Source organism: Peromyscus maniculatus, chromosome 3 (assembly GCF_049852395.1).
Source record: "Peromyscus maniculatus bairdii isolate BWxNUB_F1_BW_parent chromosome 3, HU_Pman_BW_mat_3.1, whole genome shotgun sequence".
NCBI classification, from domain to species: domain Eukaryota; kingdom Metazoa; phylum Chordata; class Mammalia; order Rodentia; family Cricetidae; genus Peromyscus; species Peromyscus maniculatus.
This window is the reverse complement of record NC_134854.1, coordinates 75,767,154-75,789,124: the sequence shown is the minus strand read 5'-3', so window position 1 is coordinate 75,789,124 and position 21,971 is coordinate 75,767,154. Positions and strand designations below refer to the sequence as shown.

Here is a 21,971-nt window from a genome sequence, read left to right as displayed (position 1 = left end):
GTTTCCTCCTCCAGCGTGTACCCTGTTTGTTGACAGCCTTGGAGTCTCACCACCACTTAAGTCTTGGCATTTCTAAACAAAATTCTTCTTAGCAGCAAAAACAGCACAGTGGGAGGAACTTTCTGTGATGGGAGAAAGTCCTGTTCCGGTGCTCTTTCCCACAGACCCAGCTGGCCACCTGTGGCTGTGGAAAGTTAAGCTGGCTGGCAGTAGAGGGCTTACTAGGCATGCACAAAGCCATGGGTTCGATCCCAGCACTGCATAAACTGGGCATGGTGACATATTCTTGTACCCTCAGCATGGGAGGTGGAGGCAAGAGGATCAGACGTTCTTATCATCCTTATCTACATAAAGATGATGAGATTGAGATCAGCCTGTCTCAGGGGAAAAAAACAAAAACAGAAACAAACCCCTTAGCATAGTATGCACTAAATAGACTTCTTTAAAAATCCAACATTTGATGGCTCAGCAGTTAAGAGCACTGATTGCTCTTCCAGAGGAACCACGTTCAATTCCCAGTACCCACATGGCAGCTCATAACTGTTTGTAACAGTTCCAGGAGATCCAGCACCCTCATACAGACATACATGCAGACAAAACAGTGCACATAAAATAAATATGAATAAAATTGTTTTAAAAATGAAAAATCCTAGGCTGGGTGGTGGTGGCACACACCTTTAATCCCAGTACTTGGGAGGGAGAGGCAGGCGGATCTCTATGAGTTCGAGGCCAGCCTGGTCTACAGAGTGAAATCCAGAACAGCCAGGGCTACACAGAGAAACCCTGTCTGGGGGGTGGGGGGGATCCTAGATCTGGAGAGATGGCTCAGTGGTTAAGCACACTTGCCAGGACCCAAGTTCATTTCCCAGCACCCACACTGGGTGGTTTACAACCTCCTGTAACTTCATCATCTCCTTGGGCAGTCGTGTGTTCATATTAAATCCCACACCTTCTCTTCTTCCTTCTGTATTATGAATATTCATGACTCAATCTGGCCATTTTAAGAATGAGTCAGCTTGCATATAATAGGGAGTACATAAGAAAAGTGTCAATTTAAACTGCTGAATTTGGGGTTTGCTTATTAGGAATGTTCTGAGCTACTCTCTGCAGCAGAATCAATATGAGAATGCTTTTTGGGGCCTTAAAAAATGTACTGGTTTCCTTGTGATTATTTTAGTTAGAGTATTTTGTCCTGTTTCCCAAGCCATAACAGGAGTGGGGAAATCCCCCTGAGGCTGGCCTTTTGGGGAATACTAAAAGATGTCCTCCTTGGAAAATGTCCATAGCTTCATTCATTCAGGGATTGGAGCGGGCAGCTTGTTTTTCTTGTGAAAACAGAATGGAGAGGCTCCAGGTCACCAGACGTGGCCTGCATGTTGTGTGCCAAGGTATCCAGGAGCTTGAGTCACTCCATAGGAAGTCTGGGCCTGGCTCATTCCTGCTCTGAACCAGCAATGGGTCTTTAAAGGTGATGGCATGCTTTTAAATTCTGGCTGCAATCCATTAAAGCTTTAATTAACACTAATTAGGAATCTGGGGTAATCAGCTTGGCCTGAAATGGAGGCCTGTGTGTGCTGTGAAGAAAGGCTTTGCTAAATAAACCAGCGGGATGAATAGTATTGTGGGGCCCATTCTTTTCTGGGGAGCACCCGATGGTGTGGATTAGTGCGCGCCCAGGGCATGCAAATGAAGGCTGCTGGCTACAAACAGCAGAAGAGCTGGAGGCCCCTCCACACACTTCATTAACAGTTAAGTACAGTGACATTTTTTAAAGTTTAAACACCCTGCTCTTTTTCTTCCAAATAACCTATAAATTCCCTTATTTATAGAGCCTGTGTATGGGGCAAAGCATGTGGGGTTGAGGTGGCTAGGGGATCTTGTGAAATACAAACTCATTTCAAAGGATTACTAAATAGTGGCTTTGGGACATTCCTTTTGCTCCTCAACTTAAAGAATAGCAAAAGTCCCACCACGCAACGCAAAGCAGCTTTCCGTCTGCACTCCAGCAGAGCCTCCATTCCTGAAAGACCTGGGAAGCATTGACTCAGACCTTCCGGATGAGTGGTCTTCGGCATAACTCAGTGGTGTCCACTCGAGCAGTGCTCAAACTTAGCAAGCATTGCAGTGTGTCACCACTGCGGCCCTGCAGTTACGCTACGAACCATCTTACTTGGTTTTGGAGGCTGTTTGAAATTTCCTCCTCCCTTGATTCCTCTCCCCTCTCTTTCTGGTAGTAATCCCCATGTATTTTTAAAGCACTTTGTGAACACAAGATGAAAAATATGTGAATGATCAATAATCATGATCAAGAAAGGGAGAAAGTCAGTGAAGAAGAAGGCAGACGTCCAGAGTGTGCAGCCCACCACAAGAGTATTTGTGCATTTTAAAAACTTCTCTACTAAAATGCTTAAATTGTCAGTCATCAGCCTCCTTATACTTTCCACATGTGGTTTAGTTTGTTCAAGGATTCCACAACTCACAAAGTCCTCATCAGGAAGAAGAGACGAGGAAGAGGGAGGAACAGTCACATTTCTTTAAAAAAAAAAAAATTAAGATTATTCACGTGTGCTTTCCTGGGTGACTGCATACCTAAACGCTTTGATGAGAGGCCGGCCTCCTGGAAAACAGAACACCAAAGGCAGAGAGCATGGCTATAAGAACCTGAAAGATCTAACTGACGTTTATTAGCAGTTCTGGGGTGACACAGCAGCCCATTCTGCAGAAGACGACTTGTTCTGGTGTGGGGAGGTTGTCTCCATGGGCAGAAAGGACTGTAAAGGGCAAAGGGGACATGAAAGCTGATTGGCGCAAGTTACTTCCCTTGCGGGGTTAAGCAGAGGGGACTCCCGTCCTCAGGTTCCAGGAAAGCCGGCTCAAGCCAGCTCTTTTGACTGGTTAGTAAGCTGCTTATTTTAGGGAAAACTGACCTGTACAAGGGTCACTTGGATTAGTGTCACCTAACAGGAGTGACTGCGCTCTGGCTTGGGCTGGTCTGCTGGAGCCTAATGCAGAAGCTCAGTCCAAAACAATGGCCTCCCATGAATATGATTTAATACTCTTTAGAGCAATTAAACTGAACTCTTGCAATAAAAGGGGGGGAAACCCTTGGAAAAATATAAGCCCCTGAGGCCTGTGAAACTTGAAAACTGTGAGTCTCAGATGCCCATGTGCATTTCACTATATTAAGGGGCAGCCCGTGTATGGACTCTACTTGGCCCCCAAAATAGTTTCACTATCTAAGTGGATTCATCCATCTAAGAAAACATCCCACTGGAGCTGGGGAGACGGTTCAGAGGTTAAGAGACCAATGCTGCCTTCCAGAGGACCCGAGTTCAGCTGCTAGCATCCACATCTAGTGACTCCCAACTTCTTGTAACTCCAGCTCCAAAGGACCCAACATCCACTTCTGGCCCTGTGGACATGCACACATACAACATGCACTCACACATGACACTCACACAGACACACATGAACACATAAATAAGATTTTAAGAAGAAAACATGCTGTTAATGCCACAGTATTTCTAAACAGTCCACTGACTGTAACTCTACGTAAGTCAACACGTATCCACAAAAATAAAGTCCATTGAGTAGTTGCCCATATGATGTCAGAGGCTGGGTTGGTCCTCCCTTTCCTGTTAGAGCTTTGGTTCTCAACTTTTCTAATGCTGTGACCCTTTAATACAGCTCCCCATGTCATGGTGACCCCCAACCATAAAATTATTTTCATTGCTACTTCATTACTATAACTTTGCTGTGAATCATAATGTAAATATCTGATATGCAGAATCTCTGATATGTGACCCCCAGGGGGGTCACGTCCCACAGGTTAAGAACCACTGTGTTAGATGGAAATCATACTTGACTAGTTCTGAAGTGAAGGAGAGATGGAAGTAGCCTGCAGAAAAGAAGTACAGCAGGCATCTCCATGACCAGAGCAGCCCTGGCAGAAAGGACTTGAGTATTCATGCTTTTTCTGGGAAGGCTTTTGGGCATTCATGATATATCTGGTAAAGAGAAGAAACTTCCAGAGCACATATTACTTTTTACACACAGCTCAAAATATACCTAGATTTGTGTTACAGCTCCCTCTAGCAGAGATCTGACTATGGTAGCGAATTTCAGTGAAGTATAGTGAGACTCAAGGATAATCCACGGCAGACTGATCTCCATCTTGCGGTTGCTGGTCTTAACCAGCTTGCTCGCTCCCATGTCGTTGTTCCACCCCGGCCCTCAGTCCCTCCTTCTGTAATACATTCATGATAGCTGCTGTCTGTCTGCTTGGTGATCCCGCTCACCTTTGGGGCAGCTCTGGTTGGGGGCCTAGGCAGCCTTTTCTCTCAGGCATTGAGTCCGCCATCTTCAGTCTTCAGTCACTGCCAGTTCAGTTGAGCCTAGTCCACAGAATTGCTCTTTGTGACAGTGCCCACAGGGCCACTAAAAAGGCAGAACAAAGCTTACAGCTTCAAGGGAAACACAGTGGCCTTGATGCTTTCTGAGGGGTCGGAGCCTTGAGTTTCTTTGTGAACTTCCTCGGTGGAGGAAGGCAGGTTATAATCTGAAACTCCATTTCCATCTGCTAACCGCAGGGAGTCTCTCCCATGCCCCCTCCCGTTGGAAGGGTACCCCCAACTGCTTGATTCCTCTCCAGAGCCAAGGCAGAGAAATCCAGAGGATGATGTGTGCCTAGACAGCCCAGTGCATCGTTTCTAATGAGAGGACTGGGCTCTTTGCATTTCGGCCACTCTAGCCACAGTCCTCTGTGTCCGCAGGCAGGAGAACCAGGGCTAGGACTCTGCAGCAGGGCAGCCTCCTGACAGTGCTCTGCTTAGACTTCCTACGGTCCCAGAAAACCCAGTTCTTTTCAGATGAAACTGTAGTTTCAAGTGGTCACTTCCATTTCAGGGGCCTCCAGTGTCACTGAGAGCCAAGTGACGCCCTCCCCAACCCCCCTGAAGAACAGATGAGTGTTCTGGCCAGTGAGTGGGATGGCAGTGGCATGTCTGCCCAGGTTTCAGAAAAGACTGTGTGTGCATTCCCGAGTTTGTGGTTGCAGCTGATCTCCCTGGAGCAGCAGCTACCAGCTCCCCTGCGTTACATTCGCGGGTCATGTTTAACCTGCCCGCCCGAGTGAGCACTGTGGTCTGCGGACTTAAAAGGTTTATAATGGAGTCTCGAAAATTTACTTAAGAAATATGTACTTCCCCTCACAATAACAAACATTACTACAAATGACTGTGTTCAATTATGGTCACTTGGGCATTTCAGATTTGTAGGAAAACTAAAATTAATCTTACAGCAGCTTCAGTTTCAAAATCAAAACATTGCTTTGCTGACCGCAGACTTCCAGGCTGTTAGTCAACAGTGAATGAAGTCTCCAGTGACTACTTTTTCTTTAAAAAACCTTCCGTTTCTCTATGTGTAATATATATATATATATTAGAAAGAAAAATCCTGAAAAAAAATCAACTGTATTTGGATCTGGATAATATTTCTCTTGGGAAAACAAGTTATAAAAGAAACTTCAAAGTTTCTGGTAATGTTGGGCACGTGGATCATAATTTTATTATTCTTTAAACTTTTCAAATAAATTCATTTACTTGTTTGCCTGTATCCCGTAATTTAAAAATCATTTTAAAAATGCTACAAATTCATAGAAAACTATGTTGAGATGTATTCCTTTTTATAATGCTAAAAAGAAAAGGATTGTCTCTCCCTTAATACTTCCCTGACTAGTTCCTTCAGTGAGTAGGCAAGGAGCCTGATTCAGGATTACAAGGTCTCTTGACTAATGTACAGTAGCTGATTCCTGAAGAGGAACAAGTCCTGAATGGTGACAGCTGTCCCTTTCTGTAACTACGCCTACTGCGGCAGTTCCAAGCCACCACTGGGCTGCCACAGAATACCGAGATACTGTGATGTCTCCTCACCCAAGAGGCTCAGCATTAATGTGAGTAACCTTGAGGTCCTAGGTCAGAGTAAAATGAAGTAGGATAATTAAGAACCAATGAACCTTTGTTTTTAATACATTTTACTTAATAATAAGTTTACATAATTTAACATTTAATAATAGTTCTATTTCACAGCCCATTTATAAAGTCCCTGAAATAAAATGGTTTGCCCTTACAAGCCAGCGTGATCTGGTTCCAGTACCTGCCGCAGCTGGCACCACTGCAGGGCAGAGGGAAGTGGGGAAGGAAGACCCAGGCAATTCTCTAGGATATACTCTGAAGACAGAAGAGCAGGGTCTCCAGGAGCTAGTCAGCTGCCACTGCAGTGGTTGGCTGAGACTTCCAGGACTGCCCTCTGACCACCCACCCAGTACCATCACACTTACATCTGTAAGCTCCAGGGGGGTCTCCTTGTGCATCCCCAGACCAAACCCTCGAGAACTTTGTGGCACATCTTTAAAGCCGAAGCCACCAAACAGTTCTCCGTAGGAGCCACTGATTCAGTCTCAAGTCTTGACTAGCTTTCGTGCCAGCTCAGCCACTCCCCAATCCCAGTGGCCTTGAACAGGTCATCCCACTCATCAGTAACTGTGGAAAGTGAGTGTATCAGACTGGGGATATGACTTCACCACGGTTTCTGCCAGTTCTGAATTCCTCTTGTCTCCTGTGATCACGGAGCACCTCTGATGGTGTCCACCCCTGAGGCAGGCTCCTCAGACCAGAGGACCTAGACATCCTCAGCTCATTTCCTCTACAGAATGGAACTGTTTCCAGCCCAGTATCGGAAAGGACATGTCTGTGGGATGCCAGGGTATGTCCATATGAGGCTGGCTTGGGGCTGCCCTCCTGGTTAGAGCTCAGAGAGTGAGCCTTCCATTCTTGCCTGAAACCATCGCCTTGTCTTCTAACTGGCATCCCCCGTGGGTCCTTGTTTTTTGGGAACATGCCCACCTCTTGACTCATAAGCATATTGATGGAACATGACTTAAAGCTTTAGAGTTTATTAAGTCTCAAGTCTTCATATAGAGAAAGACTTAGGAGACCAACAAAAGAGGATTGCCAGTTCATGGCCAGTCCAAGTGCTGTATAGCTAGACACTGTCAGCCCTTTCCCAAAAAACAAGTAACATAAAAGTTAATACGGGGAAGGGGGATGAAGGCCTAGACCCACTGTGCTTGGGAAATGGCCATTTTAACCAGAACTCGTGCTGGTGTGGCATTCCTGTGTATGTGTATGTGTGCTTGTGTATTGGTTGCTGGAAATGTGTTATGCAGCTGTATGTTTTGTGTGTCAGTTTTGCCATGATTTATGGCTGGGGAAGACTAAGGGGAAGGAGGGTGGGCAGTGATCCTCGGTGAACATGTTTCTTGTTTAGTGCTTTTAACGGGAGTGCCATGTTCTCACTTGTAGAAAGTACTTAGAAAAAGCAAGCTGAAGATAAATTGTCCTCTGTACCCCAACCAAACCATATGGGTGTGTGACTGGTGGGAAAGAAGGAACTATGGCCACAGTTCCTTTGTAACTGAGCTAAGAAGGCTATTTGCTTTTAGAGTAGCATGACTTGTTGATGCCTTTTTCTTCTGTTTTTATTTATGGGGTATTGATTCATTTTAACCAAAGAGAAAGTGGTGAGGACTCTCTTGCATTCTGGCCAGTTTCTATCAGATGCAATATGTGCTCTCGATTCTCACTTCCATCACTCCATGGGTGGGATTTCTGCTCACTCAAGTTCTTTTAGAACCAACTCAAAGAATTTGTCATTGAGAGATGCTGACCAAGTACTAAGACAAACCACACTGTGGCACTTTGTAGAATACCAGTTTCTTCTTCTGAGTCGCCTGCTATCTGACAATGACAGGCAGGTCACCACATTCAGTCCTCACAAAGACCTCTGCAGTGGCTGTGGTCCACTATCAAGTCTGAGTCTGCTGCAGGCCAGACAGCACAGACAGGAGATGACCTGCCTAGAGGCCCCATCCCCACTCCAGCCGAGGTACCTGCCATCTCACAGGGATGCCTGGTTACACATCCCCAGTCAGAGTACCAGACCTCCCGTGAGTGTATACAATGGTGATGTAGGACAAGGCTCATAGTTATCTCTTAAGAGTATTGGCATGTCAGCTTAGCTGGTTTCCAGTTAAACAAAGATCAAATTCTTCTATAGAAAGATGTATCTTTACCAGCAGTCATTACAGATTGAGCATCCCCAACTCCAAATGCTCTAAAATCTCTAAACGTCAGACTTCCTTATTGGTGATATTCAATTGATAATGTCTGTGCAAATAGTCTGAAATTCTGGTCTCAGTCTCATTAGCTAAGAGCTGTCAACCTGTATTCTCATTCTACAGAGAATAAGGCTAAGGTTTGGGAGATTTGTCACTTTGCCTCAAGTCATATACATAGTAAGTAACACAGTAGGGTTAACCCTGCCCTTCTGACTCCAAATATCACACTCTTCACGAAAGGACAAGCTGTCCACTTGGTTCTGCCCAATGAAATACTTGTGTTTATCTTACTATGTGAATTACCTGCCACTGAGGACAGCTGGTCTTCCTGGAAGAAGCTGTATAGTTCAGCTGTGGTTTTGTCCACTCTCCGGCACACAGTATACCCCAATGTGAGGCACTTGGCACTGTGCCAGTTAGTGGTTCTACTTAAAATAAGAAAAAGAAGCCACAGTTCATTGCCTTCTTTTTTCTTCTGAGTACCTGTATTTTGAGTAGAGGTTTGGAGGAGAGGAGGAAAGCAGTTGAAGAGCTGAAGAACCAGATTTTCACCTGAGAATCAACGATTTCGGGTTCCTGGGTGCAAACAGTCCTCATTGCACTGAGGCTCCTTTCTCAGTCACATCATGTAAGCCATGACCATCTTATAGCGCCAGACCTAAGAACTCAGTCGGAGCGTGTGGCTTTATTCCTGTGCGGCGTAACATGGAAAGGCCACTTTGTGTATCTGGATCTTGTCGTAGGAATCATTTAAGGAGCAGGCCATCTCTTTTGGTTTTCCCAACAGGATTTCTCAGTGCAACAGTCCTGGCTGCCCTAGAACTCACTTTGTAGACCAGGCAAGTCTTGAACTCACAGAGATCCACCTGCCTCTGCCTCCCGAGTGCTGGGATGAAAGGTGTGCACCACCACACATGGCTAGGAGTGAGCCATCTTTGTTCCAAACATAAAAGTAGGAATTTAAAGACACTGGCACAGTATTACTGTTGTTTTGTTTGGTGTTTAATTGACTCTAAGAACCATCTGTTAACTTCCAAAATTCATAGCATTGTGAAGAAAAACACTCTGGAATTTTGTGAGCAGAATGAAGTGGATTTGGTGAGATACCGTGATGTAGTACAATGCAGTTAGTTTACAGTGACTTGTATTGAACTGGTCAGACTACAACTGATGGAGAAGACTTGAGAGGCAGCGGAGTGTTCCACCTCACAGCCCAGGAAGACACAAGTGTCTGTTATCACCCGAATGCTTTCCTGTTCTCTAGTCACTGTGCTCATCGTGGCAATGTCCATAAATGCAGCTGACAAAGTCTATCTGCCAATAATGTGGAAAGTGTTTGGTTTTTAGGTAAAGACTGCCATGTCCAGTTTGTCTTGCATCTCATGTTACATGGACTTATGAAACATTAGATTATACAGGAATAAGAGAACAGACATTGGGAGAATACCTTTGAAATGTCCAGGTGAGGTGAGCAGGGCATAAGGCCTCCTTTCTGAGAAGGAAAAACAGAACGTAAGCAGGCCCATGGGCAGGGTGGGGTGACCTTCCTCCTTCTTTGCTCTCATGCCTCTTGACTGTGCTTGAGCCATGTCGAGCACAGCCATTCTGCAGCCGCTGGCCTAGCTGAGCTTGGCGGTGTGCTCAGCCTTCAGGTAACCAGAAGCATCTCAATTCCAATAACAGTATGAGAGTCTAGAGAAAAAAGTTTAGAGAGAACAGACAGAGATGAGACCATGGCTGTTAAGCATCGGTCAGTGGTTTGAGCACTATAGGATGGACGCTCTCAGCTCAGGAATGGCCAGGGACTTACAAATAGATGGGCTTCCTCCAGATGGAAGGAGAGAGAATCTCCCAAGAGAAAAGCTATTGAAACCGGAAAACATTGAGGTGATTATGGATCTGTATCAAGGTTTCCTGGCAAAACTATGGCCCAATTTGGAGGACACTCAAAAGCAACAAGCTAGAAAGATACTTCACTGCATAGGAAAGGGCAAGCTTTCATGAGACTTCCAATGGAGCCAACCTGCCCCCAAGTATTTTCCCCAGGGCAGAGCATCCATCAAACTCCACTGTCTCGTGTCTTCCTCTGAGGCCTTGACTGATCACCTGCAACTGTCATTTCAGATTCATGACAGATGCTGCACGCAGAGAACAGGAGTCCCTGAAGAAGAAGATTCAGCCGAAGCTTTCACTGACCCTGTCCAGCTCCGTGTCTCGAGGGAATGTGTCCACGCCACCACGTCATAGCAGCGGAAGCCTTACTCCCCCTGTGACCCCGCCCATCACGCCCTCCTCTTCATTCCGCAGCAGCACTCCAACAGGTAAGCCCCTTAGCTGGGGACTCAGACCCACAACTCTGACCCTTCTTGCACTGTGTGTCCATTCATCTATTTGTTATCTTTAAGTAGTTATGGAGTATGTGCATGTCTATGGTGATGGTTGCTATGGGTAACGCTCTTGTACACTGCCAAGATTTGTCATTGGATTTAGTCTAATAAAACGCTGATTGGCCAGTAGCCAGACAGGAAGTATAGGCAGGGTGAACAGATTAGGAGAATTCTGGGAAGAGGAAGGGGAAATAAAGGGGTCTCCAGCCAGACATAAAGGAAGCAAAATGAGAATGTTGTACTGAGAAAAGGTACCAAGCCCCATGTCTAAACATAGGTAAGAATTATGGTTTAATTTAAGTGTAAGAGCTAGTTAGTAATAAGCCTGAGCTACTGGCTGAGCATTTATAAGTAATATTAAGCCTCCAAGTCAGTTATTTGAGAAGTGGCTGCTGGGTATTTGGGAACAGGCAGATGAGAAAGAAACTTCTGCCTACAGATAGTTTTATAGGTTTTAAGACCTTACCATTTTGTGTGAACTAGCAATCATGTTTCATCTGCTCATTTTCTTGGCTTGACAAGGATAAGGCACCATGCCAGTTCACCCGTACACAGTAGGGCACGGGAACATTCTTTATACCTGTCTCCTTATTTTTGCTTATTCTTGAAATTTTTCATAATAAAATGAGGAACAAAAGCATACACCTTCTACATGTCAGACACTTCCATAAAAGGAAGCAGCCCTGTCTCAGTCTTACACCTGGTAGAAGACGTTGGCATCTTCTCAAGTGTGGTGGTGATTAAACACTGAGGTAGGGTCAAAGCCAAAGATGAAAATACCAACTCAGTCCCTGCATAAAGCAGACTGTGGGGTGGGGAACTTGGGTCCCTGACAATTGAGTTTTTAGTACATATTTCCCAGATTCATGTTTTCCATACCATCCTTCTAAACTCACACCAGGGTGAGAGCATCCCAGAGCATTGCAGTCCTCAAGCTGATTATATGCCTCACTTCAGGGCAGGGGTGTAAATAGGAGTGGGGTCTGGGAAGGACCTTCTTTGTCTTATCTGAGAAGCAGGGGGCAGATTCTCTCTCCCATTGTAGGAATATGGGCTATCATTAATCAAAGAAGAACCTGAGTAAGTACAGTGTTGTTATCTAGAACTCGGTGACGTGAGCACCTCCAGAGTCGCTAACAATGGAAGAAGAGGCTCATGGAAAGACAGTGGAGTCAGTAAGGCACAGTCGGGGAGGAAGGGGTGTCCCTGGAAAAGAGGGAAAGACGTGTGCTCCACTGTACAGCAGCTTCATGTGGGAAAGCCTGCGTGTCCCACAGCAGGCCACACTGCCACAGAGGAGGCAGCTGAGGTGGTGGCAGAGCCTACATCACCATGGCTCTTTGTTAGAGATTCTGGGCAATTCTAAGAGAAAAGACAAGCCATTTCAGAGGGCACCAGCATCTCCTTAGCATCACCTCCTTGACTGAGATGTACAGGTCCCATATTTTCCCTTTCTCCATCCCCTATCAAGGGAGGTGGCCAGAGTTGTTACTTCTCAGAATGCATTTTGCACATTAATTAACTAATTCACAAAATGTTGGGGTAAAGGACCCTCCAGTGTCTGGGAAGGTGCTAGGTTCAACAAAATTAAAGGAGAGTCCTTAGTGTGAGGCTTAATATGCATGATTATACTCCAAGGAAAGACCCTGGACAGTTCCCAGTCTTAATGGCTGTAATTAGGGGACCTTTCTGGGAGCACTTCCATCTCATGAGACATGAATATCCTTCGTTTATCCACACTTTGAACAAGGAAAGGTGGACCAGAATTTTCTCTGAGTTCTTTCTTCAGAAATGCTATTAGCTTAAGCAAGTCACAAAGTGTTCTAGCTTGCCAAGTGTTAAAGGATTAGTCTCCCAGCATTGTTGGGATGTTTCAGGTCATGGGGGTTGTGACCTCAGGATTCTCCTACATTCTGTTTTGTGAACATTGGCTTCCAGAATCTTTGCTTGGTGTTTTCCATGTAAGTCTGAAGAACAGAATGGGGCATTGAAAGTGCTGGGTCCTCTTCTCTGTGGTCCTCTATAGTATTTATTCATATGGAATATGAATTGTAGGGGCAAGCAGTCTCCAGCAGAATGTGTTTCATACTTGTGGTAATGAGGATTGACTGACTCATGGCCAACACCAGATAAACAGGACTGCCCCAATTAGTAACAGGCACCGTGAGCCCTGTGCATATCAGGACAGTTTGAAGTGAGAGTTTATTATTTTTCATGTAAGAATGTTACGAAGAAATGGAATCATTTCTTTTCCTTCAGTCATAAAGAAATTTTTATAACACCCTGTCCATTTAGCAATTTCCCACCAAAAGAATTAATTTATGTCCTGGGAAGGATGTATCATTTTCAGTCTGTCAGGATCACCGTTAAGTTATTTGCTGCTTGAAGAACATTCCACATAAACATCAAAACTCAGCAAAGGAAACGGTTCCTTAAACCCCTGGCCTGCCCAGCTTCGACTGTGGGTGTTTGCCACTCTTCTGAATGTTATTTTACCTGTAGTTAGGGAGGTCGGCCCTTCTGCTTGGCGCATGTGGTTCTAGTCATTTTCATTGCCAGGTTATAAATATCTTCCCACAGCTATGCCTCCTGAATTCACCCCTCAGCTTCCATACTCACAGTATGTCCCTGGGTGGGAGAGAGTGGTCACTTTGTAGAGCATTTCATTTATAAATATTTTAAGCTATGCTCTCTGAACAGCCTGGAGCTTCCCTCTTCAAATGTTTTTAGGTGGTTTTGGCAGTGACATTTGCTTTGCAGTCTCTTGGAGAATCCGCCACTGCATGAACAGGTGGGCATGACATGTCTCATCAAGAGTGAACACTCTGTAATACAGGCCTTGACCCACAGGCCCAAGTTGAAATCATAGAGATGGGGAAATACTAAGATGATCACAATTCAGTTTTCTGAGACTAAAGTGTCAGGACATTTCCCATGCTTGTCCTTTAGAAATGGCAGCATCAGAATAATTCCTAAGGGGGAGGCAACTCACATTCATGTTCACTATTCATTTCCTGCGTTTTTTCTGTGTGATTCTGTGCTCAGTTCTGACATCAGGCCCACAGGGAGAGCACTGCTACCTGAGTGCGGGAGAAGGAGCCTCTGTGAGAGTCGCTCCACACATTCCCATTCATATCTGCCTTTTCGGAGAGCGTGGTTTCTCTGGTATGCCCACTCCGTGATAACCAGTATTTACACTGACATCTTGAAAACGTCATTGTCATGTTTATTTTGAGCCAGGACTTTGAGTAGACCAGGCTGACCTCAACTTGCTATGTAGCCAAAGCTAGCCTTGAACTCATGATCCTCCTGCCTCCACTTCCAGAGTGCTGAGATTATAAGCATGCACTACCATATCCAGTTTGTTCCTTGAATATTATTCCGGTAATGATTGCTGTTCAGGAATATGGAAGTTCTGCATTTGGACGTATTGTCTATGGACCTGCTGAAAGGCACTGGCCAACTTCTTCAAGTTACATCTTTCTCTCTCTCTCTCTCTCTCTCTCTCTCTCTCTCTCTCTCTCTCTCTCTCTCTCTCTCTGTGTGTGTGTGTGTGTGTGTGTGTGTGTGTGTGTGTGTGTGTGTGTGTAAATAGAGGACAACTTTCAGAAATCAGTTCTCTCCTTCTACTATGGATTCCAGGGACTGAACTTTGGTCATAAGGTTAGGCAGCAAGTCCCTTTACCTGCTGAGTCATCTTGACAGCCGTTGGCCAACTTCTGATCTTTCTCTTGATTGATGGGTGGGCATTTGCAAATTGAAACTCCCTGTTTTGAACGTGTATAGCACTCTGGGGAAGGCATAAGCACCTCCATGCAGAAAGCTCTGGAAGAGCTGTGAAATGGCATCTAGATGTAGGGTACTGTTGTCAGTCATGGACACAGGATGACAAGGAAAATTGTCTAATGACTAAATTAGTGACAGAGCTGTGATACAACGTAGACTGGGGTTTGGGTCAGATTTCCCCTTTACACTGTAGACGTCTCACAGCCATGTAGTTAAAAATCAATGAAAGAAGAAACTGTTCTGTGGAACCACTCTTCATTGTCTTTCACTGGCCTTCTCAAAAGATTGCCTCGTCTCAGAGATTACACAGTCACTGTATATTATCTTTGGGGGGTCCTGAGGGGTTGTTTAGACAGCTCTTATGTAGTCAAAGCCATCCTCAATCCATTATGTAGTTTAAGCTGACCTTAAACTCCTGATCCTCTTTGCCCCAACCTCCCAAATTCTGAGATCACAGATGTACCAGCTGCTTAAAAATTCTTATTAGACCTTCCTGCAGCCATGCAGCCATGCAGCCATGCAGCCATGCAGCCATGCAGCCAACCCAGCACTTTAATCTGATTCTGCCAGACTCGGAACACAAGGCACATGAAGGCCTGGGAACTGCAGCTCGCCCTCCCCACAGCGACTCCTCTCCCACCTCCCTCGCTGCTCACACAACCTGTTGTAGCTGAGGAAGTTACCGGTTTACTTTAAGGTTTGCTCTAAGAGTGAGCTGACGCCAGAGAGCCGGTGCTCACCTAGTCATGGTTACAAACAAATCCTTGGTTAAAGTGGTGTCTCGACCCTGGCCAGAGTAGTAGTTTATACTAATGTTTATACCAATGGACAGTACTGGGTCTTCACTTTACCGTCGTGAGTTCTCTGATGTATTCTTAGTTCATGGAATCCTAGTCGGGACTGAATCTATAGAGACCTAAAGTATACAGTAGTCACCAGTTAATAATGAGTGGCCAGAGGAGGAGTCCACAGCAGCCGCTCAAGACAGTGTCGTAGTTGCTCATGAAATGGGATGGGAAGGTCTTCACATTGGTAAGTGCAGGTAGTCAGTAGGGTGAAACCAATGTTGATTAGACTGCTGTTACCACAACAATGTTTGTACTGTTTTATTTTACTTCCTGTTCTTTATAGGGGGCTCTTTAGCATTTCTTTATGGCATTTTTTTACAGTAAGTTGTTCAAATGACAAGGATTTTAAATTTTTCAAAGATTGCACAGCAATCCATTTTTAAAAAACTAAAGTATTGAGTGGGTGAACTGGCTCAGCAGTAAGGGAGCTTGAGCTTGCCACCCAGTCTGAAAACCCATCTTCCATCCGAAGTCCCACGGGGTAAAGGATAGGACCAGTTTGTGCAATCTGTCCTCTGACCTCCACACATACAGAGTGGCACATCTGATGTGCCCACACACATGCATACAAGAGAAGAAATAAATGTAAAATCATTTTTTAAAATATTAATTTTTCTTGAGGATGGAAAGACCCTACAAGACAGACGTACAGAATGAGCTGATAGACTTTTGTTCAAGGTATTTGGAAGCTTATGGTGAGTGGAGCTCCAATGGATTCCTTCTCTGTGCCTTTATTTTCAGAAATCAAATTAAAATCAAGTTTCATAAGGGCAGAAAAGCACCAAGGGAAAAAGACAAGGCTCAAACCAATGCCCCCTAACCCGAGCCCAAAAGAAGAGGCTGGACTATGTGTAGTGAGGATGCTTATCAGATGCGCCAGTGAAGCACAGGAAGAGAAATGGGCTACCCAACATAAGTCCGCAATCTGTTATAAACATGGGAAGCTCTAGTTTGGGCTAACATGCTCTACCTTGGAAAGTGGACTGTCTGGGCTGAAGAGATGGCTCAGCAGTTAAGAGCACTGGCAGAGGACCCGGGTTCAATTCCCAGCCCCCACATGGCAGCTCACAATTGTCTGTAACTCCAGCTCCAGGGAATCTGACACCCTCACACAGACATACAGGCAGGCAAAACACCAATGCACATGAAATAAAAGTCAATCAGTCAAGAAAGAAGAGGAGGAGTGCACTGTCTGGAGCCTAAGAACCCTTCCCTAAAATCTCCGACTTCGATTAGTCATAAGAGCGCTGTAGTGCGGCTGGTGGAGGAGACCTAGCCTCTGTCCAGCCTGTTTGTGTTTGGAACCACTGTAGGCCTTCCCCTGGCCTCAGATCCGTCAGCCTGTTGTTTACATCCTGCTTTGTTCTGATCTTCCTCTCAGGTGTGTGATAGACTAGTAGAATCCCTGTTGCCTGAGAATCTAGAGCTTTTCTCTCTTTTCCTACCCCCTGTGCTGGAGGTGAAACCTAGGGCCTCAGGCAGGCTAGGCATGTGTCCTGAACCACCCCCTGGCTGGCCTTGTGGCTGTCTGCTTTTAACCTCTTGCTTCTCAAAGTGGTTAGAAGAGCAAAGACAAAGAAATAGAGTTTAGCCTATTTTATATAGCTACTGCTAGGTAGCACTTACAAGGCGTCTTCCCAAACAACGTTGTTCTTAACTGGAAGACAACGGTCAAACCCATGTGATCTGTAATGATAACAGTACATTTATGTGTTTAGCACAACATTCCCAGCCCCTGTGTAATTAGTTAACACCTGATGAGACACATTATCAACACCACTTTAAAGATGGTTGAATAACTTGCTTGAATTGGGTGTTTCCCACAGCACTGGGATCTTTTCACTGGACATGTTTATTGAGTCTCAGTCATGTTATAAGGTACTGTATTGGCATTCAGAGGAGCATAAGGCATAGCCCGGTGTGTTAACACTTGCATCACTCAGTAGAAGCCAGGTAAGCACACACTGGAAAACAGTGAACACATACATAGGCCATTACCATGCTGTGCCTGTCAGGTAGACTGGATGCCTACCTGTATGAAATGCCTTCCGGCATCCTAAGCCAAACGCAGAGGGATTCCAGAGGAAATTAGATGCACTGGAGAGAACGTGGTATGGAGACTATAGCCCCAGATCATTGTGGAATCTCAGCTTAAGGAACTAGTAAGCAGACTTGGAGATGTTGACAAAAGGCGGTATGAAAATCCAGAGTTTTCTGGATGTTGGGGGTAAAGTGGTGAGAACCCTTCTTTTCAGAGAGTCTGGGGGATAAATGGCCTTCAGCTTTCCCAAACCTGTTTCCTCTTTGGTGCAGTGGTGGCAAGGCCTGCTTTACTGAGAGGCTCTGTCTGTGCAGTGAGAACAGGGAGCGACTCCTGGCATTAACCGTGGGCTACGGCACCTTCTGTCCTTGAAGGCCATTAGACTAGGCCTTAGAGCCCCTGCACTGGTCTCTAAGCCATGTGTTCAGGGACCACTGGCTGTCAGAGCCGATATGGCTGCTATGCTGTGGTTGGGCTGGGCTGGGCTTCTTGACGTAGCGATGCACATTTTCAACACAAAGAAGACATTTTCTTGCCCTTAACTGAAAAGACTGACAGTATTTCATGTGCCCTGGCCAGGATGCTTGTGTGTGTTTATTTTTGGTCTGTGTTAACTTGGGGGGCTAGTGGCAGGAATGTGTAGTATAGGTGGGGTCTGCTAGTGACCTGATCTGGCCTGGCGGTTTCGGGGAAGGCAGGCCCACCCTTTGTTGACACAGTGGATACGGGGATGTATCGGAAGAGCCTGTAAGACCAAAGGAAACATAAACAGTTGGGACTTCCCTTTCTTTTTAGACAGGATTTCTCTGTGTAACCCTGGCTGTCGTGGAACGCTATAGACCAGACTGGCCTTGAATTCAGAGATCTGCCTGCCTCTACCTCCTGAGTGTTGGGATTAAAGGTATATGCCACCAACATGGGGCAACTTCATCAAAACATTTTTATTTTAATCTTACTTGTTTATTTTATTATCTTATCTGTGTGAGTGTTTTTCTTGCATGTATGTCCATGCTTTCAGAGGTCAGAAGATATCAGGTCCCCTAGGATTGATGTTACAGACAATTGTGGTTACTGGGAATTGAACCTAGGTTCTCCACAAGAGCAGCAAAGGCCTTTAATAGCTGAAGCCAACTCCCACGCCCTTAAAAAAAAATGTTTAAAGTATAATATTGTAAAATCAAAAAAACAAACAAAAAAAAAAAAACAGAAGAGGAGAAAATATTAGCTCACCACAGAAAGAATTCTTAGAACTGGACAATAAAAAGACAACTCCAGCCGGGCGGTGGTGGCGCACGCCTTTAATCCCAGCACTTGGGAGGCAGAGCCAGGCGGATCTCTGTGAGTTCGAGGCCAGCCTGGGCTACCAAGTGAGCTCCAGGAAAGGCGCAAAAGCTACACAGAGAAACCCTGTCTTGAAAAACCAAAAAAAAAAAAAAGACAACTCCATTTAGCAGTGGATGCCAGTATTGTGAAAACAGGAGTATTTGAGGTGACCTTCCTCTCTCCAGGATGGCAGAAGAAAGGTTGATGGGTTTGCAGACATCTAGGTCCTCTTTGGTTGTTTTAGGAAAAGCAGCACTGACCCCCTTAACTGGAGATTCAGGATACCAAGAAAGCAGAGTGGCTCTTTCACTCAGATATGTGCATCCCCACACCCTGTGCTCTCTCTTGAAGGTGGCGACCACAAGGGCTCACCTACCACACAGTCAGGAAGTGGAAAGCCTCTCACCACCCACCCTGGGTTGCTTTTTTATTTCAGTTTCCCATTAAGTGATAGCACTGAATCCTTCACTGCTAAAATGTAGACTGAAGTCATAATGCCATGTAAGGGACATCACAGTATACAGGACCATAAGACTTTGGATGACAGCATCTCTGAAAGGCCCAGCCCCCTGACTGGGAAGAGCAGAGAATGTCCTCAAAGCTGTTCCAAGGGAAGAAAGCACAGATGTCATTGTCCCTCTAGTCAATGGAGGGGGGCAAGAGAAACAAAATTAGTTTTTCAGGGATAAAATATTGGCCTTGATATTGGCCTGGCAGTTCCTCTCTGGGTATTTCTCCCACAGGATGAAAACCCATGTCCACAAAGCCAGGTACTAAGATGCTTTCTTCTTAATAGTCCCCAGAGACTCAGCAGTTCGTCCTTGGGAAAATGGACAAGTGGGTCATAACATAACCAGACAGTGAGACTGCCTTACAGCAATCAACAAAACAAAACAAAACAGAATCTCAGAGACCTGCGGAGCAGAGGGAAAGCATGCAGAGCACAGGAGTTCAAGTACAGTCAACCCCGCCTGCGCCAGTGGAAATCAGAGCAGTCCAGCCAGGGGTGGGGCCTCAAACAGGAACCTCCTGGAGGGTTGGATGTATTTTTTGCCCCAGCTGTTGATTACACAAATATATCTGCCAGGGTCACCGAATGACCCAGTTAAGAGCTGTGCATCTCACCATACATAAATGTCACTCCACTTCCGCGCTCCTTGAAGCTGTAAGTGGCATTTCCTCTGCTACAGACAACCACTTAGGAAAAAAGGAAGTCCATAGACGCAGCAGTTAGAGTGCTGGCATTTCCTCGCCATTGAAGGACAGTCAGCAGAATTCCTTGTCCTCCATCTTCCTAACTTCGGGGCAATACTGAAGCAGTAGCTGGAACAAAGAGCAATCTCATCTCACGGGGAGACAGATGAAAGGGAGAAGAAAGGGGAGGGAAAGCTGAGAGCCACCAACAACCCGCCTTCCAGAACAGGGGAAAAGCCATGAGTGGCTGAAAGTGTTTAAATGCCGAGGTCTTCCAATATCTAAAATAGTTTCTGTCCCGTGGCATAAAAAATACTGTGTTATATTGAGAAATTTACAAGAAAGAAAAGTAAAGCTACCTATTTCAGCCCATGCCCTGAGACTCCTCCTGGATGGTGGTTGTGGTCCTACAGGATGATCTCATAGTAGTGGAAAATGTCCATTTTAACTTGTAATAATGTTTCGAGACCCACCATTTTAACACCACTTTTCAGTGTTTGTTAATATTCATACAATGCTCCCGTACTTAACAGTTTACATTTAGTTATAAACCTAAATTTCACCTCCACTATTAACTGTTATTGTTTAATCAAGCCCAATAAAAACAGTATGTCCACTGTTAGGAATTCCTGCTGGAAAATCCTAACTGCCCTAGAGCCACATGTCACCTGTGCTGGGAACAGGCTTTTTCCCTCAATCCTGCTTGATTTTTCTTTGTCCCAACGGAGGCCAAATCCCAGAAAGTCCAGACTGATGGCAAGGCTGCTTTACAGCTCACACGTGGGACTCTGCAGCCCACGCTCCTGCATCCCAAGAGAATTCTGCCTTTTAAAGCCGAGGTCCAGAGCTCACAGGAGCCAGCAGCCACCCACATGCATGCACTGTTGGGGCTAGGGTAAACCATAGCCCAAGGCTGGAAATGGTGTGGATGCTATGGAAATGGGAGGAGAGAAGCTAGCTCACACCTCTAGTTCGGGGGTGATGCATAGTCCACCCTGATGGGTTTGCAGACCTGCCAAATGGGTCAGTCTCGGAAGAACTTTCTTCTCTCCCCACCCCCCACCCACCCACTGTCTAAAATGTGGCACGTTAAAAATCAGAGAAGCCCTTTCATCTTTGTGGATATCGCAGCAGTGAACTCACTTCAATGTCTTTTCCATGTGGCTCTAGTTTTAACAATAAAATGGTCCCCAGGCACACCCAGCTGCACAGCATTAAAGAGAGGATCCGCAAAGGAAGCCGGAGCTTTGACTTAGCTAATTTGCTGTTGCTAAAAAGACAGCAGAGTACAGAGCCTCCCTGCTCCTGCCCGGAACTTTGCTCACACTTCTTGGAAATGCACTAAAAAGGAAGTGGTTATTGCCAGGAAGGGGAGCTTGGGTTGCTGGACCCTGCCGGATGCCAGGGATAGAATGGTTTCTGGTTGTGCCGTCTTAGCACCTTGCAAAGAAACCTACACCGTCCTCCCAGGAAAAATGAGTACCAGCATTGATTCCTGTTCATGCCTGGGGGAGGTCTTATCAGCTCAAAGGTGCAGTTCATACTCGGCCGAGCAAGTCCTGGCTCAGTTTGCTCTGGGGAGGCACATAAAGTCAGTCACAAAAACCTGGAATTTCTTGAGAGTAACTGTATGAACTTGACATATGCCAATGCTGTGATGTACTATGGGTTCTGTCTTAGTTCCTCAGTTACGGAGTATTGATTTAAAATAAATAAAGGAAGAAGGAAGGCAAATAGGCAGGCACACTCTGAATGCCTAGGGGCTCCAGGACAGCTCACCCAGAAAACTGAATAACTGTGAATGAGCTAGCAAGTCATTCCCTGCCACAGTCCACCCACTATGACAGGACCTTCAGCTTCAGTTGGGTGGGTTTACATAGTTTTAACATATATTCATATTTCAACACTTCCCAGATTTTTAAAGAAAAAGCAGATATCCCTCCTGGCAGATAGTGAAGAAAATGCTTCCCACAAAGAGGTCCACACTCTAAGATAAGCTGCATAGTTAAGATTTCAGGAGGTCTAGCTATGGTGGCTCTGTGCCTGTCATTTGGACACTCGGGAGGCTAAGGCAGTGGGGTCACATGACAAAGAGTTCGAGGCCACCCAGGTGACATAGTGAGACTCCTAACTCAAAAAAAAAAAAGGAGGGAGGAGAAGAAAAAGAAGAGGAGGAGGAAGAAGAAGAGGAGGGAGATGGAGGGGGAGGAGAAGGG

At 45.5% G+C, this 21,971-nt stretch overlaps 1 protein-coding gene across 3 annotated transcripts in view; it reads left to right on the top strand.

Annotated features, from left to right (window-relative positions):
- The window catches only part of Jazf1 (JAZF zinc finger 1), a 314,694-nt gene that overhangs the window by 252,299 nt on the left and 40,424 nt on the right, over nucleotides 1-21,971 (top strand). For all 3 annotated transcript variants that reach the window (XM_006982220.4, XM_042273344.2, XM_042273345.2), the window contains exon 3: nucleotides 10,301-10,497. In XM_006982220.4, the coding sequence (XP_006982282.1) occupies nucleotides 10,301-10,497 (197 nt within the window). The remainder of the gene's footprint in view (nucleotides 1-10,300; nucleotides 10,498-21,971) is intronic.